Source organism: Macrobrachium nipponense, chromosome 3 (genome assembly GCF_015104395.2).
Source record: "Macrobrachium nipponense isolate FS-2020 chromosome 3, ASM1510439v2, whole genome shotgun sequence".
In the NCBI taxonomy this organism is placed as follows: Eukaryota; Metazoa; Arthropoda; class Malacostraca; order Decapoda; family Palaemonidae; genus Macrobrachium; species Macrobrachium nipponense.
Window position 1 is genome coordinate 44,408,197 of NC_087202.1, and position 16,008 is coordinate 44,424,204.

The 16,008-nt window shown below is 36.6% G+C and overlaps 1 protein-coding gene across 1 annotated transcript in view; it reads left to right on the forward strand.

The window, feature by feature from the left end:
* The window catches only part of LOC135221723 (G protein-coupled receptor kinase 1-like), a 613,113-nt gene that overhangs the window by 519,411 nt on the left and 77,694 nt on the right, over positions 1-16,008 (forward strand). Inside the window, exon 7 of the mRNA XM_064259512.1 lies at positions 14,586-14,637. Coding sequence (XP_064115582.1) covers positions 14,586-14,637 — 52 coding nt within the window. The remainder of the gene's footprint in view (positions 1-14,585; positions 14,638-16,008) is intronic.

Consider the following 16,008-nt stretch of genomic DNA (forward strand, 5'->3'; position numbering starts at 1 on the left):
GTATGCACGTTCTGGATAAAGTGAATATTATTTGAATTCGGTATATATCCGTGCAGGCCGCCCGTTTTTGGATTATTATCGTAAAATATTGTTAAGGGAAAGTGATGGGACAATATGATGATAATATGGGTCTTGTTTAACTCTCTTGAGCGTGTTTGTGTTCCATAAAAATAATTTTTTATATGAATAAGCTTGGTATCTACAGTATTTTGATTTCTTCGATAAAAACTTTTACAGAGAGAAAATGGTAAGTAGAGCCATTCATAACACTGCTTTTGTTTTATATATATATATATATATATATATATATATATATATATATATATATATATATATATATATATATATATATATTGCCCAATAAGTATTCGTTCATCACAGTGCTTTATGTGTTTACACTGGAAGCTTTTGCTAGCCACATATTTAGTTGTTGATGAACAGTGCACTTTGGCTGCCTCCGGTTTTGTTACTGTTCAGTTCTGCAGAGCGCTGCAATTGTTGTTTTACATTAGAAATTCCTAATGACTGAACAAAAGTTGTATACGACTTTCTAGTTTCACGCGTCTATGTATCGAGGTGCTGCAGATTATTTTCCTTTTAATACAAGTTATTCTAAATGCTCTCTCTAAATAATAAAATACATCCCACACGAATGCGGTCAGTAATGCTTATTGCAGGATCTCATCTAATCCCTTCCGTCATTTCCCAACCTTTGATTATTATTCGCCGGTCAGCGCCAGACAGTTAAAACATTCTTTACGACTTGCCATCAACCGTTTCCATAAATTGCTTTCACTTCGGAAATCTCTTTTCTTCTTCCTTGCTGCTTTCATTCGGTTAATGCCTCCGTCTGTATTTATTTTGGACGGTTAAATATCGTCACTCGATTAAAGGAAGTTTGTCAAATTGACTGAATTGTTGCCTTCAGTCTGTCAAATAGACTGAATGATCACCCTCTTGCTCTAGATGCACTGATAGTAATTATAGTGATTGTGGCAGAATATAATATAAGCACTATTATAGGCCGCACTGTCATTTATAAATTTAAGAATATAAAATGTGCCTCCGGTGATGCCTGATGGTTAGACAAAATGAGAGAAGGAACATTCCATGGAATGTCAGAAATAAAATATTAAGATAGAATAAAATCTTCAGCGCTGCTAATAATCATGTCAACAGTGCATAAAAGAAAACTATGAGAAGCCAAGATATTTAAACGGTCTTTTTACAGTGAATTTTAAATTCACCTGCTGGATAGAATGGGGCTATTGATATTCATCAGCCTGTAAGACCACCTGACAATCAGAACTTATATTTTTTCATGATTTAGCTTCAAAGTCATCATTCCTAAAAAGGTTCCTTTGCAGTAGGAATGCGAAGCAAGGATGCAGGGAAGGGAGTGGAATAACTGAATGCATTCTTTGCGTCATATATGAACCACGCTAGAATTTCTGACCTTTCTTTTCATGAACACTATCTTTTGAATATTCTTTCTGAAATTTCGAGGGACATGATTTATAAAAAGACATAAACATACCTGTCAAGCCATTTTATTTTTTAAGCTCATCAGCTAAAGACTGCACCAGTATCAAGTCCAGCACCATGCCTCTAGGTGGTATGTCACTGTACAACGTGCCTGGAAAGCATTATAACATAATAAGGAGATTCTGTGGTCGGAACCTTAAGACACTTGAACTTCCAAAAGAATCTTGCTTCGCCATTCATTTACATAAAACCACCATAGAGAGGTGCGCCTTTTGTCCTGGTGTTCTCGATTGTGAATAAGGATGTCCATTGAAATGATTCATAACAGGAAGGATGAAAAATAGGGACGAAAAAAAATGTCCTTTGTACGGGACTGTAGGTACTCTTCTCACGACAGAACAACCAGGCAACCTGCACAAATAACGACCACCACAAATGTAACAACAGCAGCTCAGCATCAACAAACCCTCATTTATAATTCGTGACAGAGACGCTGAATTAACTGAACCCCTTTCAAGAGCGCCCACATTTTCCTTCAGTCAATTTGCATACTTAATTAAGTCAAGGGACTGAAATATAAGGCATTCCCTCTTTTCCATTCGCTGGTTCCGTGACCTGAATCCGAAGAATCATGTTTAAGATCTTAAGACTTTTCCTTAATTACCCTTGTCTATGAGAATGATTTTATTAGATTTTCTTGGCTCTCTCTCTCTCTCTCTCTCATGTGTATATATATATATATATATATATATATATATATATATATATATATATATATATATATATGTATATAATATATATGTATATATATATATATATATATATTTGTATTTATGTGTGTGTATATATATATATATATATATATATATATATATATATATATAGTATATAATTGTATGTATGTATGTATATAGTATATCTAATTTTATACTCATAAACACTTCTCTATCCCCAAGAAAAATGAAAGAGCCAGAAAGAGGAAAAATTATTTATATCTGGTGTTTACGATGACTTACATGGGCCACAGTGATTTACAATGCTGTGGAACGGAAAGTTTCCCAATAAAGACCCCTGTGACCATTGTAAGAATGAAAGAAAAAAAACTTTTTATCTTCTAAAGAGAGAGAGATGGGTGAGTTTTCTTCGAAGAGTCTAACTACCTTACCCTTCCCACTTCGCGTTTTGTTTGCTGGCATAGTTGGTCGCCTAGCTGATAACCCCTTCCTTCTCTCTCTCTCTCTCTCTCTCTCTCGTTTCCTTTCCATCCTTGACAGCAGGAATTAGGTGCTGTGCCTATTAAAATAAAGTGTCTTTGAGATGTTTATTGTTAGTATCCGTACTATCTTCGTATCCTTTTCACGAATCCATTGGCGTTTCTAAGGTTATAAATATATAGGGTGCGAAGTTTTGCTCTGAACTATAACATTACTGCCACCCTTCCTTCGAATGTTTTTACAAGTTATTTATAATATATAATATATAGATATATATATATATATATATATATGATATATATATGTGTGTGTGTGTGTGTGTGTGTGTGTGTGTGTGTGTGTGTGTGTGTGTGTGTGTGTGTGTAATTGAAATAATATACATACGTATATTAACGAATAACTCCAAAATTGTCAACCGTGTTTCCAGTGCTTTGTTAATTTTGTCATTTTCTCAAGTAAATTTCATGTATTCTTTTTAGGAGAAAGTTACTGATCGAATATATACCTTCTTTGTAATGACACTTATTTTATACTGGATTATTTGCGCAAATTTACCTCAGGACACTTTATGTTGATCATTTTGACCATTCGTTTCAGCTCTTTTTTTTTATGAAATAGGCAACTCAGTTCCAATAAAAAGAATTATATTTAAATTAGATTAAAAAGTCATCCAACGCTTGGGGTGATTTCATCATATGTCCGGAAAAATCTGTTATTTTTTATTTTTCAAAAGGAGGAAATATGTAGTTGAATATTGAAAGTACTTTTATTCTGAAAATTTCTTTTATATATTTTGTGTGGCCGCGCGCGAGCGCGCGCGTGTGTATGTGTGGGGGAGGGGGGGGGGGAGGGGGGGGGGGGTGGGGGGGGGGGGGGGGGGGGGGGGGGGGGGGGGGGGATTGGCGAAACCATTGAGCCCCGAAACACGCCTGATATATGTACTCTGCCAATTCCTTCATGACTGAATTCGGAACGTAAAGAGAGAAAAACTGCCTCCCAAAAGAAATAGAGAAATGAAGGATGGGGAGGAAATGGATCCCAATATCGGGTAAAGAGACGTCCTTCCGCTGTAAAAGTTCCGATAAAAGTGGGAGGATGAAGGTAATACATAATTTAAGAGCCTTGTGCTGAATCTATCACCGGAGGAAATATCCCAAGAGGAAAATTAATGGAATGGATACGGGAAATGTTTTTCGCTCTTGGTAAGATAGATATGTATATATTTTAATATATACATATATATACATATATATATATATATATATATATATACGTATATGTATATATACACAAAAAAGTTCTTCGACACAAACAGATAGCTTGTAGGATTGTTATACTCGCGCGCACACACACACGCACACAAAGTTTTGAGGACTCTTTCAAGTAACATATCCAAATGTGGCTTCAAAGTCATTTTATATATACATGTCCTGTTTAGAATATTAATCGTCACTTTGATAACAAAAAATCTTTCTTTCCACATATTAGTATGTAGAGTATAAATGACTATTCTTTGTGCACCCATGATTTGTGTTTAGGTTATGTAATTGTGCAGATTAACTTTCGTAACGTAATGCGTTAAATTGTTTACATTAGATTTCAATGTTAACAGAAAATCAGAATAAAAATGGTTAAAATAAAAGAGAGGCTAGAGTGCTCGTAGGCCGTCATTCCTCTCGGCTGCTTGTCCCATTATGTAAAAGATCAGATCTCGGGACTTGTATGTGTTCAGTAGACCGAGACGAAACTTATCATATGGAGGTTCTTTAACTTCGTATCCCTCGCAGTCCATTGATAAGAGTCACTCACGCATACACAAGTTATATGTTCGCTTCCAGACCTGAAGGTTCTGGCTGCGATAATACTTAAAAATACTTGGAGTTTTGTAGCGTCGCAGTGTATTCCTCTTCGTTTCCAGTGGTGGTAATGATGTCAACATGATCTGGAAATTGGGTACATACACAGTCACGCTCGTAGTCACACACACACACACACACACACACACACACACACACACACACACACACACACATATATATATATATATATATATATATATATATAAACGAGATTAAAAAATCTCGTTCTCACATTTTAAAAGGTAGCGATGGATCTCTCGAGATTCTCAACAATCTCTCTCTCTCTCTCTCTCTCTCTCCACACCTCCCCCCTTCCATTACCTTAGGCTACTAAATCAGAGTCGTGAATTACAAAAATACACATTTATTTAAAAGCAAAGTGTTGGCTAAATAAACTCAGGTTCTTAACAGAAAGATTAAATGAATGATTGAACCCAGATAACCCCACTTCATGTTTCTACTCCAATAATCCAATATTATCTTAGTCATAAAACTGGAAAAGTCACAACAGTCTCAGTCATAAAACTGGAAAAGCCACAACAGTCTCTATAGTAACACCATGACATTATTTAAGTCAGTTCCCCTTTCTCCAGATCAATCCCCTTCTCCAGAACAATTCCCCTTGTCCAGAATCGCCTGTTAGAAGACAGGAGAACACTTCGATAAGCACAAGATTATAATCAAAGATCATATGAATAGAACATCTCTGAAATAAATATTCAAATACAATCCAGCCACAATTTGGCCAAAATAAATATAATAACGCTTACCCATTCAACACAGTATGCACTATCACTTCTCTATAAACACTTTGGCAGAAGCCATCTTGGCTCTGCCACCTCTCTGATGATCTAGCCATCATGGTTACTTAACACTCATATGTAGGGGGAAAAGCTCACACATGCATACGAACTCACACATTGTCCACACCCATGAACTGCTTGTAACCAGTTTCAAAGTCACCTCTGCAATCGCCTGTAGCAACAGGACATGCACAGATCTGCACATACAGCAAAAAGACACATCAGCATTCCCTAAGCTCATCACCTCGAACACTGTCTCTAGGGAAGTTAAATTGCTGTCTCTCTTCATTCTAAGAAACGTCATAGCATATCACATTACAATGATATTTAAAATATATCTTAGCAAATCATATATATATATATATATATATATATATATATATATATATATATATATAATATTGATATATACTATTATACTTACATACATACATACACTTACATGCTTGTATATACACTTGACTTATTACCATTCTTTCTCGTCTCCCAGTCATTTTCCCGTTTAGCTTATAGATTGCAAGGGAGGCAACGAAAAAAATTATAATATAGAAAATACCTGTTTTATTACATATATATTTTGTGCCACCATCACCGGATACATCCCTGCACTTTGTGTTGTCACTTGATGGAACCCATGTTGAAGATTGATGGACTATTGTAAGGATTGAACTTTGTTGGGCCATTCGCCCTCGTGCAGTTTAATACAAATTATTTACTGCTACAGCTTGTAAGAGTCCGAAGATGGCCTAATGACTTTGGCGATTAGGATTGTGTGATATTATAATTATTATTATGGTGTTGATACCATACATGATTGTGTTCATTTAGCTCAGCATTCAAGAATTCATTGATATTAAGTGCCCGAGTTCCAGTTATGGTTCAGCGGTAATGGAACTTTTAGGAGTTAGGCTGAATCCGTTGCCCAGCAAGTTTCTGGGAGGAAAGGGTGACTGGGCGACGTGACCAACATCAATAGAAGAAGTGCTTTGGAGAGAAAAGGCGTTTCTGGTCGGTGTACTGGCCTGAAGTAAATGAGAATGCAGCCTTCTGGAAACGAGTTTAACTTATTATAATTTGTGGCTTTATAAGTGAATTGTTCATAAGTATCTATGGAATGAAGAAGGTATCGAGAAAGTTTTAGAGATGGGGGTCATGTAAAGTAGATGATAAAGTAAATGGCTAAGTCAATGGCTGTGAGTGGCAGGAGTGTACCATAACATTATTCTGTTGAGGCCCGAGCGGAAATAGAAGTACGACGTTAAATAAAAATGAAATATTCCGAATTGTCTAATGAAGAATAAGAGTTTCAGTGGCTGACGCCTGGACAACGAGTAAAAGTATAAAAGAAGAGCGGATGGAGAGTAAGCAGTTCAAGGGTGAGGGAGAGAAGAAAGAAAAAGGAAAAGAACAGACAGAGGCAGTGGTATAACGAAAAAGTAAAAAGTTAATGGTTGAACCGCAGTATTGATAAGGTATATGTTACGACCTTATTTATGGCCGTAACTTCAGGGGTTCTTGTCTCTACTCAGAATTTGCGGTCAGTACAAATGTAACACAGTAACTTAGGAACAAAAGAACAAACACCTCAACAATAGTTACAATATTTATTTACACAAGGAAAAGGTAATGGTTGGCAAAAATAATAATCAAAATGAATATATATATCAAGGGAAAAACAACCTCAAGATCTTTAAAAGATCACCTATAACTAAACTAAACCCTAAACCAAGAAATAGGATATTTTTAAATATGCCTTCAGGTAGGTACCTTCCAAATAACTGGCCAGACAAAACTAATCTAAGAAAATAAGTTAGGCACAAGGAAACAAGAGAAAATAAGAGGGAAACTTAATAATACTCCTACCTAACACATACAGACTAAATTATACTCAAAACTTAACTTAGTGAATAGAATATATTAAGAATAATTATAATAAGTTGATAAACAATAAATTATGAAAATAACCTTACAAATTGATTCAACCACAAGGGGCTTAGTAGATTGTCTCTTCAGGTCATACAAGGTCCAGAAGACCTTACGTGCAAAACTACAGGTACCCAGCGATCCACGATCGTCTTAAATAGCTATAAAACATCTCATACCTGTAGAAAGCCGCCTTACTTGTCTCCACGAGTTCCAAGAACTCACTGACGCTGATGCAGAGGTCAACCGGGTCAAGCTGCAATGCCTGCAGGCAACCCAAAATACCACGGGAACACCGAGGGTGGTAGCCTCCGAGAATCCGGGACGTCAACGGATCTCGCACCCCACAAACCGCACCGTTCACAGTAGACACGGGCCAACTCGTTCGGAATCCTTCCGACGAACGAGGGAAGGGGCGTGGCTGATGAATGCCGCGGGTGACAAACACCAGCGACCACACACAAGGCAGCGAAGGAATAAAGAAGCCGTGATCCCAAAACTCCAGAAGTGACCAAAAATTAAGTGGCAAAGCGTCAGGCTGTGAGGACGAGGAGGAACTCGAACTAACTCTGTCACGTATCACCACCCTTACGATCAAGCCTTCCACTCGAGTCAACACAGCTCATAGGAGAGAAAAACAACGATCGTTAATAAGGCACTTCTGTGGTTCACCAATACCGGGGGAGAAGGTGGTAAACAAAGCAAAACGGCGAAGTCATATGACTCCCTTACAGAGTTCATCAAACTAAGAAAAAGCTTAAATATACGAAAAACGACGCTAGCTTATTAATAAACTTAAAACTAAAACAAGATCAAAAGGTTGGGCAAGTATTAACAACTTATTATTAAATTATAATGAATTTACTTTAATCTAATAGTATAGAAAGTAATGATACTGATTACTTGAGGAGAACAGGAAAGTGGCGACAAACTTGAAAGAAGATTTGAGAGGTCTTTAGTGTAAAAGCCAATGGAGCACTTTTCGTTTGTAGGGCAAATGAATCAGAAGAAATGTTTACGATAAAGGAAGATGCACTATCTGAAGAGAACATTGTTGTCTACGTTCTGTTTAGACGGTGCATACTAGTAGAGTGTAAATAACAGAAGTTAGTCATCACTGAGTGTTACGAGAACTGAATGTGTTTGTGTCAACCTGAGAGTCGAGGTAGAAATGAACCATAAGGATGGAAAAGGAAAACGGTTAGAGAAAGTTGAAGAATTGATGGCACCGAAAACTGTTGGGTTTTCAGTGAGATACCACCTACATTTGATCATGTTTAGAGAGTGAATACAATATATAAAGGTAGAATAGCTTTAGGGAAAGATTCCAAAGGAATGGATAAAAAGAATAGTCATATCCTAGTATGACACAAGTTAGAGAGAAGAGATTAAGAATTATAGCTGCTTAGCCGTGTCTACTTTAACGGGAAATAAATGTATATGATTTATTCTAATTAAAAAGCGATTGAGATAGTAGATGGCTTTAAACAGAACAGTTTTGAGTTTCCATAGGGGAAAAGAGTGTATGGAGCAGGTGCTTGTTCTGTCAATTTTTCACGGAGTGAGGGACTGAAGGAAAGGAGATATTTAACAGAAGTCATGCAAATGTTAAATAAAGCATATTTAGGACGTTTAGTGAGGGTGGTCATTAGTTGTGAACCATTGGAATGGTGATGGTGAAAGGCAATACTTGTTAAGATCGTATGCAATGGAGAGTGATTGATGGTTTAGCAGGAGATACGATCGGAGTCTACTATGCTGATGTTGCGCATTAACATTTTAATATTTATATAAAGGATTAATAATAAAATTGAAAGAAAAAGGCATCAAGTTTAGGTGTGAAACATTGCGCGACTTGTTTTTTGGTGGGACGTTGGTGATGTCGAAGAGGTTACAAAGGGTAGTGGAAGTTTTATATCTGAGAAAGATGAAAATGAAGATGATAAGCCGTCATATCGATATGTGGAAGCTAAGATGATGGATTGGTTAATGTTGGCTTTGGTGTTGCGAAAGATAATTTATCACGTAAGCATCTTGAGTCAAGTGTTACTTAATATAGTGCACTGGGTGAGGACAGGAACCGTATAATAATATATAAAGCAGGAGCATAGAATTATGGAGTACGGAAAGTTCCTCTGATGAAGTAAAATTTGTGATGCATATTGTTGACCATTCTCTTTCTTATGAATAAATAGGCTGAGGCTGAAGAATAGAATAATGGAATATTTGGAATACAGAGATGAAATTTTGTACAATAAGGATAAAGCTATGTGGTCATAAATTTTCTGTATGGAAAACACAATTCAGAGTTATTTCAAAGGCTATGATCATAAAGAAGTTTATAAGAGGTTAGGCTGGTCAGGGGTTGTATAAATATTTATGCTAGAGAAAATGGAGGTCTAGTCAGTGCTGAGTACACAGACTGACAGCAGTAATAGATCAAAAGGACCCCAGTGCAATTCAGTTATTGTTCTTACGCCCAGAGGAACCTGTACACATCATGGTTTTTTTTTCCATTTTTAGGAAAACAAATTAGGTAATAATGTTGATACATACCACCGTATCCTATTTATTCCTTTGACTGTAACTTTCTAATAGATAGTAAATTGAGCACAAAAGTTCCAACCCTTGTCTTCTTCGGCAAAGAAGTACAAAAGATGAGAAATATTTCATGAGGCAGATGAGAAAGAAAGTCCCACAGCGCAATGTCATTATTTTGGCTGAGGAGCCGAGCAGCAGAAGAACTCATTTCCTTCATTCTAGCTAATGTAAATCATACCCTTGATAACGACAAGTTTTTATGAACGTTCTCTGTCCTGTAATTTCCTGCTTAGTGTGCTCAACTGTTTTTAATCTTCTCTTATCTTTTCTTTTTATATTTCAGGTTATTGTTATAGTCCTCTAGTAGTTATGACACGTTACATACGATGGTGTTTTTCCACTGTGATCATATACCCTTTTCCTTTAGATTTATTAGTAACATTCCTAGGTAGATAATATATACTTATTAATGTTGTGTTGGAGACAGCTTATTTATTATTATTAGTCTTAACAGGTTATTGTTATTATTATTCGCAACAGCAATAGTAGTAGCAGTAGCCGCAGCAGCTTACATCTGTAGGTTATTTGAGTTACATTGTTCAAGGTGAAAGGCTACAATCCTTCTTTGGTTTGTGTTCCCTTGGGTCAAGTTCTTGTCTTATCCCTTTCATTTTTATGCGATCTTAAAAATTGGTAACAACTACGTCAGGTTAAATCAAGCGACGAGAGACCTGAAATCTCTCTCTCTCTCTCTCTCTCTCTCTCTCTCTCAACGGTCAACACTTGCCAGTCTATCGCTTCGATGCTTTGTTTTGAAAGGTAAAATTTCAAAATAAAGTAATTTATGTGTTAGAGTTAATTGTAATGGCATTTTCCTCTCAAATTTTCATTGGTTTCTATAACACCTATTATTGTTTCTCTAACTGATGGCCTCTTCAAAACAGTTGCTTTCAGAACATTGCTTCTCTGCCTTTCTTAGTGTCCCCTAATTTCTTCCTGTTCCCAAACACTGCTATTAAACTTTTCGTCTCCCTGGCTATGAACTGAATTGAAAGTCGTTGCTTCGTTCAAAAGGAAGTCTAGGGAGCTTTTTTACTGGTTGAAATGATCAGATTTTAAATGGCGAACTGGGAATTTTTATAATGTTCCTTATTTTCTGGGGTGGTATACTGATTTATGTCGTAAAATATTCTTTGTCCCTCCTTATAACTAATGGCATTTGCTATTTTTGGTTGCAAGGGTTTGGGAAAATTCCCAGTGAATTTGTTTATTATATTATTGTTGCGGCTTTTTCTTTATAATTTCTCCACTACGATCATCATTATTTGGAGATTCTGACTCTCATCCTGCATTCAGCCTCTTCGTCTGGGAGTTGGCCTTAAACTCATAGCCGGATTTTCATCAAATTATAGGAATGTCAATCACTGGCTGAGCCCAGTCTTATTTGATTTGGTGATTATGCAGATCCAATCCCTGGCAAATGGAAAGCGCTCGGAAGGACGGATTTTTAAAGAATGGTACGAAGATAGGTTATTTTGCGGTTTCTGTTAGATCCTGAAATTGTTTAACTAAAATAATGTTAGGAAGGTTAGACGATGGACCAGTCACTAGTCTTTAGATTCTGTAAGTGTTGTATCTTTGGAAGGAAACTCAGGAGTACGTTGTCTGATAAGTACTTTACTGTTATTATCATTATTGATAATTAAGTTTTCTAGATATTCCAGGTTATCAGAACCACAAAAATATTGACTATTGTATTTACATTTCAGTACTGTGAAAAGTTTGAATTGTCACGATTACACCCAAGTGTGCACAGTGGTGTGTAGGCTGCTGTTTCACTGTTCATCTGCTTCCCTGTTTCTGATTAGTAGTCAAAATTATGAACGGATAGCTATGAAATTAACAAGGCTTTACCGTGGGTGAACAGATAGGCCATGAAATTGTATTGTCGATTCTGTGTGACTGAGCTTTTCCTATCCGTTTGTTTTAGTATAAACTTATCAATTGATATTAATGGTATTTTATTATCATATTGTTTATTTATCCTTCGATTTCTGTTTTATGTTCCTCAGTTAATTATTATTATGGACAAAATTATTTTCAGTCGTGTTTTCTATACTATAGCATATAAGAAAAAACTTATCGAATAATGTTGCGAAACCAAAAGAATTGTTGTCATGACCTTAAAATGAATTCTCTGTTTTCCTGCCCATTCTGCATCATTTGATTCCATTCAGCAGACGGGGTCCCGTCGCATGAATAAATGAACGAGCAAAGTTAAAACCCTTTTGCATAAACGGCTCGACTCAGGAGCCTTCAAAACGTAACGTCGGGGTGCGATATAAAGCATTTATTTAGTAGTAAACTTTTTGCAACAGCCATTATGCAAAGTGCAAGGGAGAGGGCCTGGTGGTAGAGGGAGGGGCACCGGCACTTCCTCGACGGTCTTCCTCTACTGCAAATATTTTTCTTTCATGGGACGACGACCGCCTCACACACTGTAACACAGGATGGGCCTCGACACGCAGACGATGTAAGGGCGTTTATACCTAACATCATCATACTCTGTTTAAGCAATGGCCCTCTAAAGCTTTTGAAGGAGCTTTGAAAGGAAATATAGCCTGACGTCCTATTTTTCGACTCCAACAAATGCTGTTGTGTTTATGTAACATTATGTTATATGTTTACTATACATGTATATATGGTTTCTTTCATATAAGGACAGGCAGTGTATAAAGCTTTTGGTTTTATAGTTGAGGGTAGGTTGTACAGATGCAGCCATGAGCATCATAAATTTTGCCGACATAAAAAAAATCATCCATGGAAATTAAAACCCCGTGTATTTAGTCAGATCTTTAGGCTGAATAATGGCTACTTTATGGTTTTATGGCTATGATCAAGCGTGGACGCGTTTAAGAACTGATGGCTAAAGTAATTCGTTACTGCAATAGTAACTAATCTTGACCATGGATTTCATTATTTAAAGTTACTTAAGTCCAGCAGGGATCCATTTAAAATCTATGGAGTGCGAAGATAAATAAATCTAGATATTCTTTATTTTATATAGAAAGAGATGGTTATGGCCGTTAACGTCCAGGGCTGCCTGGTGATCGCCCTGTCTGTTTTCTGTCCTTATCCTTCTGTCTTTCGGCCTGTTTGTCTGTCCCTGTGTATATCCATCTACCTGCCATAGCCAATTTATCAAAGCTCTATAATTTTAATATCTGTGAATGGTAAGTCCAGGGGTCAAAGTTAGCTCATACTTTTGGTCAAAGATCAGTCATGGTGATAACTGTTTAACCATACGAGGTAAGAGACTTCATGTTTAGCTTGCATCCCCAGCTGATGAAACTGACGTCCAAAGTGGAGTCAAGGTCATACTTAGAGGTTAGGGGTCAAGTTGGAACTGCACAGGGGTCCATTGTGTTCTAGAAACGTATTTTATTCTACTGACACTTTTACTTACCACTGCAATAACAGTAAGACAATTGTGTTTATTTTAAAGCTAAATGACCAGGTAGTATACTCCTACTGGAAAACTTCCGTTATCGAGCTTCAAGTTCTCCACATTTATATAGCACTTTCTGCCACAGCTTTCCCATCTTTTTCGGGAAGAAAATTAGTGGATAACATCATGTAAAAGTAGTGTGTAGGTAGCAATGTCTCTCAAGCCTAGAAGGCTACAATATTATTGTCATTATTGCATTTTGAATTATCTGTAGCCGTACATAACGGTCGTCTCTCTGAGCAACAGCCCTTACTGGCACAAGGCCAGCTTTGCTTAGGAACACTTGTCCATCACCAACATGTTCTACAGAAATGTAAGAGTCAATCCTTGAATCAGATTGTTTTGTGAGTTTGGGGAGAGGAATCGCATTGGGTCTTTGAATTTTGTCTGTTTTCATAACGGGTGTGTAATGGATAAGTGCACTAAGAAACAATTTCCCGTCTAGGCTAATCGGTTTAATTAAACTGGTACCTCAGCTGCGGCTTTATTTGAGGCCTTTGTTTTTACGATTCACACATGAACGCTTTATTTTCGTGTTATTTTCTCTATACAAACTTCCTTGGAATTGTTATTTAACCTTCGTTGAGCGTAGATTTTAAAAGCTGTCTCCACGTACAGAGTCGTAAATACTGAATCTCTCTCTCTCTCTCTCTCTCTCTCTCTCTCTCTCTCTCTCTCTCTCTCTCTCTCTCACTGACAAATAATGTATGTTCAAAAACTCAATGGCCGTGCTCATTATAGAATTCTCTTTGGGGTATTTACATCTGCAACCGTCGGTGTTCATGTTTTTCGTTGTACCTAGAGGGTTTTTATCAACTTCTAAATATTATGTTAGCTCTCATGTAATACAACAATTTTGAAATCGTGCTTTCATTGCTCTATGTGCTTTCTTCTTGTTCCACAAATCATTTAAACAACTTGTACATTTTGCTTCACATTCTTAATCAAAATCCACTTTTCCCCTTCGACGCTGTGTAAGTGTGATTTTAAGGCTGCCATAGTCCGTAGTCGGTAGTCTGTACAAATGCCTTGGTCGTTTCCGATCCTTGTATCCTTCTTCGAAGGCAGAGAGAGTACAATATGTATGAGAATAGCTTCTGTAGTTAGTGTGTGCTTGAAACGGCGGAGTAAGCGACAAGAGGAGCACAACGTTGTTTTGGCTACTGAATTCTCTATGACAGAAATATAATTTTTGTAAACTGTGTGATCATAAAGCAGAGCTGAACTTAACATTTGGTTTTTTTCTTTGCAGTGACAAGTATACGAGGTTCTGCCAATGGAAAAATCTAGAGTTGAATATTCAAGTAAGTACTGATAAAAATTTCCTTCTTGCATACATATTTATAAATCGTGTTTCAAGTGTTATTCTAGTTTTCTTGCCTCTGTGTCTCCGTACAAGGCTTACAAATAGTATAGTGTAAGATTATTTATACTGCATTATTTGCTAACGCTTTCATATGTGTATACTTTTGTAAAACGTGGTTTTGTTCCATTTGTAAAAACTGTAGTCCCTCAAATGTGCACTATATATAATATATATATATATATATATATATATATATATATATATATATATAATATATATATCTATATATATATATATATATATATATACAGGGTGTAACACAAGTTTATGCAGATATTAGTAGAATTAAAGAAAAAGTAATTATGAGCAGAAAATGTTCTATAGAAATGCATTTTAAGACTCGTTTTGTCGGTGAGGTGAATTTTTAAAATATGTGATATCATTAAATGGCCAAGTAAGATGGTCCGCACGGGATGTCGGAGTATGCACGGTTATGGGGAGGGGGACAAGAAACTGGAGACAATGCCTTACTGTTCTAGTAATGTGGAATATGCAGATATGAGGTTTATTTATGGGTTTTGCAACAATAAACTCCACTGTTATAAAAAAGAGGAAATGGGCGATTAGGCCGTTGCGAATAAAATACTTCCAAATCTGATGTGTTCTTTAGATACTGAACAAAGGGGAAAATGCAATACCATTGAAACTTTCTCCCTCTCCATCATTGGTATTCACTGGATTCCGATAGAGGAAAGAAAAGTAAGCCGAATGGAATCTCCCCTCCATCAAAGATAGGCATATTCATTAAACACCGATCAAAGATTTAAAACGTATTTTCAAAAATCTCTCGTTCTCCATCAAAAGTATTCATCATACACCACTCGAAGGGAAAAACACACCTAAGAAAATGCTTTCGTCTGTCAGACGAAAAACAATGGCAGCTTTATGGAAAATTCACTTTCTTCAGTCTTTCCGGAAAAAGGTAGTGCATATTATATTCGTGCAGTAACAGAAAAAGGTAGAAAAGCTGGCTTTGTTCAAAGTGGCGTAACTTCGCTACCAACAATCCCTCGTCATCATGATTACTGTCATTATCACTCATTCAGTATAGGCCTAATCCTGACTCCTGATTCAACAATTCCGTGACACTTACACTACTTTCTTAATATATAAAGCTAATCACTAAAATTAAATTAGAGTACAGTGAAATCTGTTCACTGGTGATTTACTAATTGTAGTGACTGTAATGTAACATTTTTCAAGAACCTGCGAGAAAAAACACCCCCATCCCTGACTACTCAGACATAGCATACGCCATGTTGGCCGAGCGCCGAGTTAAGGAAAACTGGATATTTTAAAATTTCGCCTC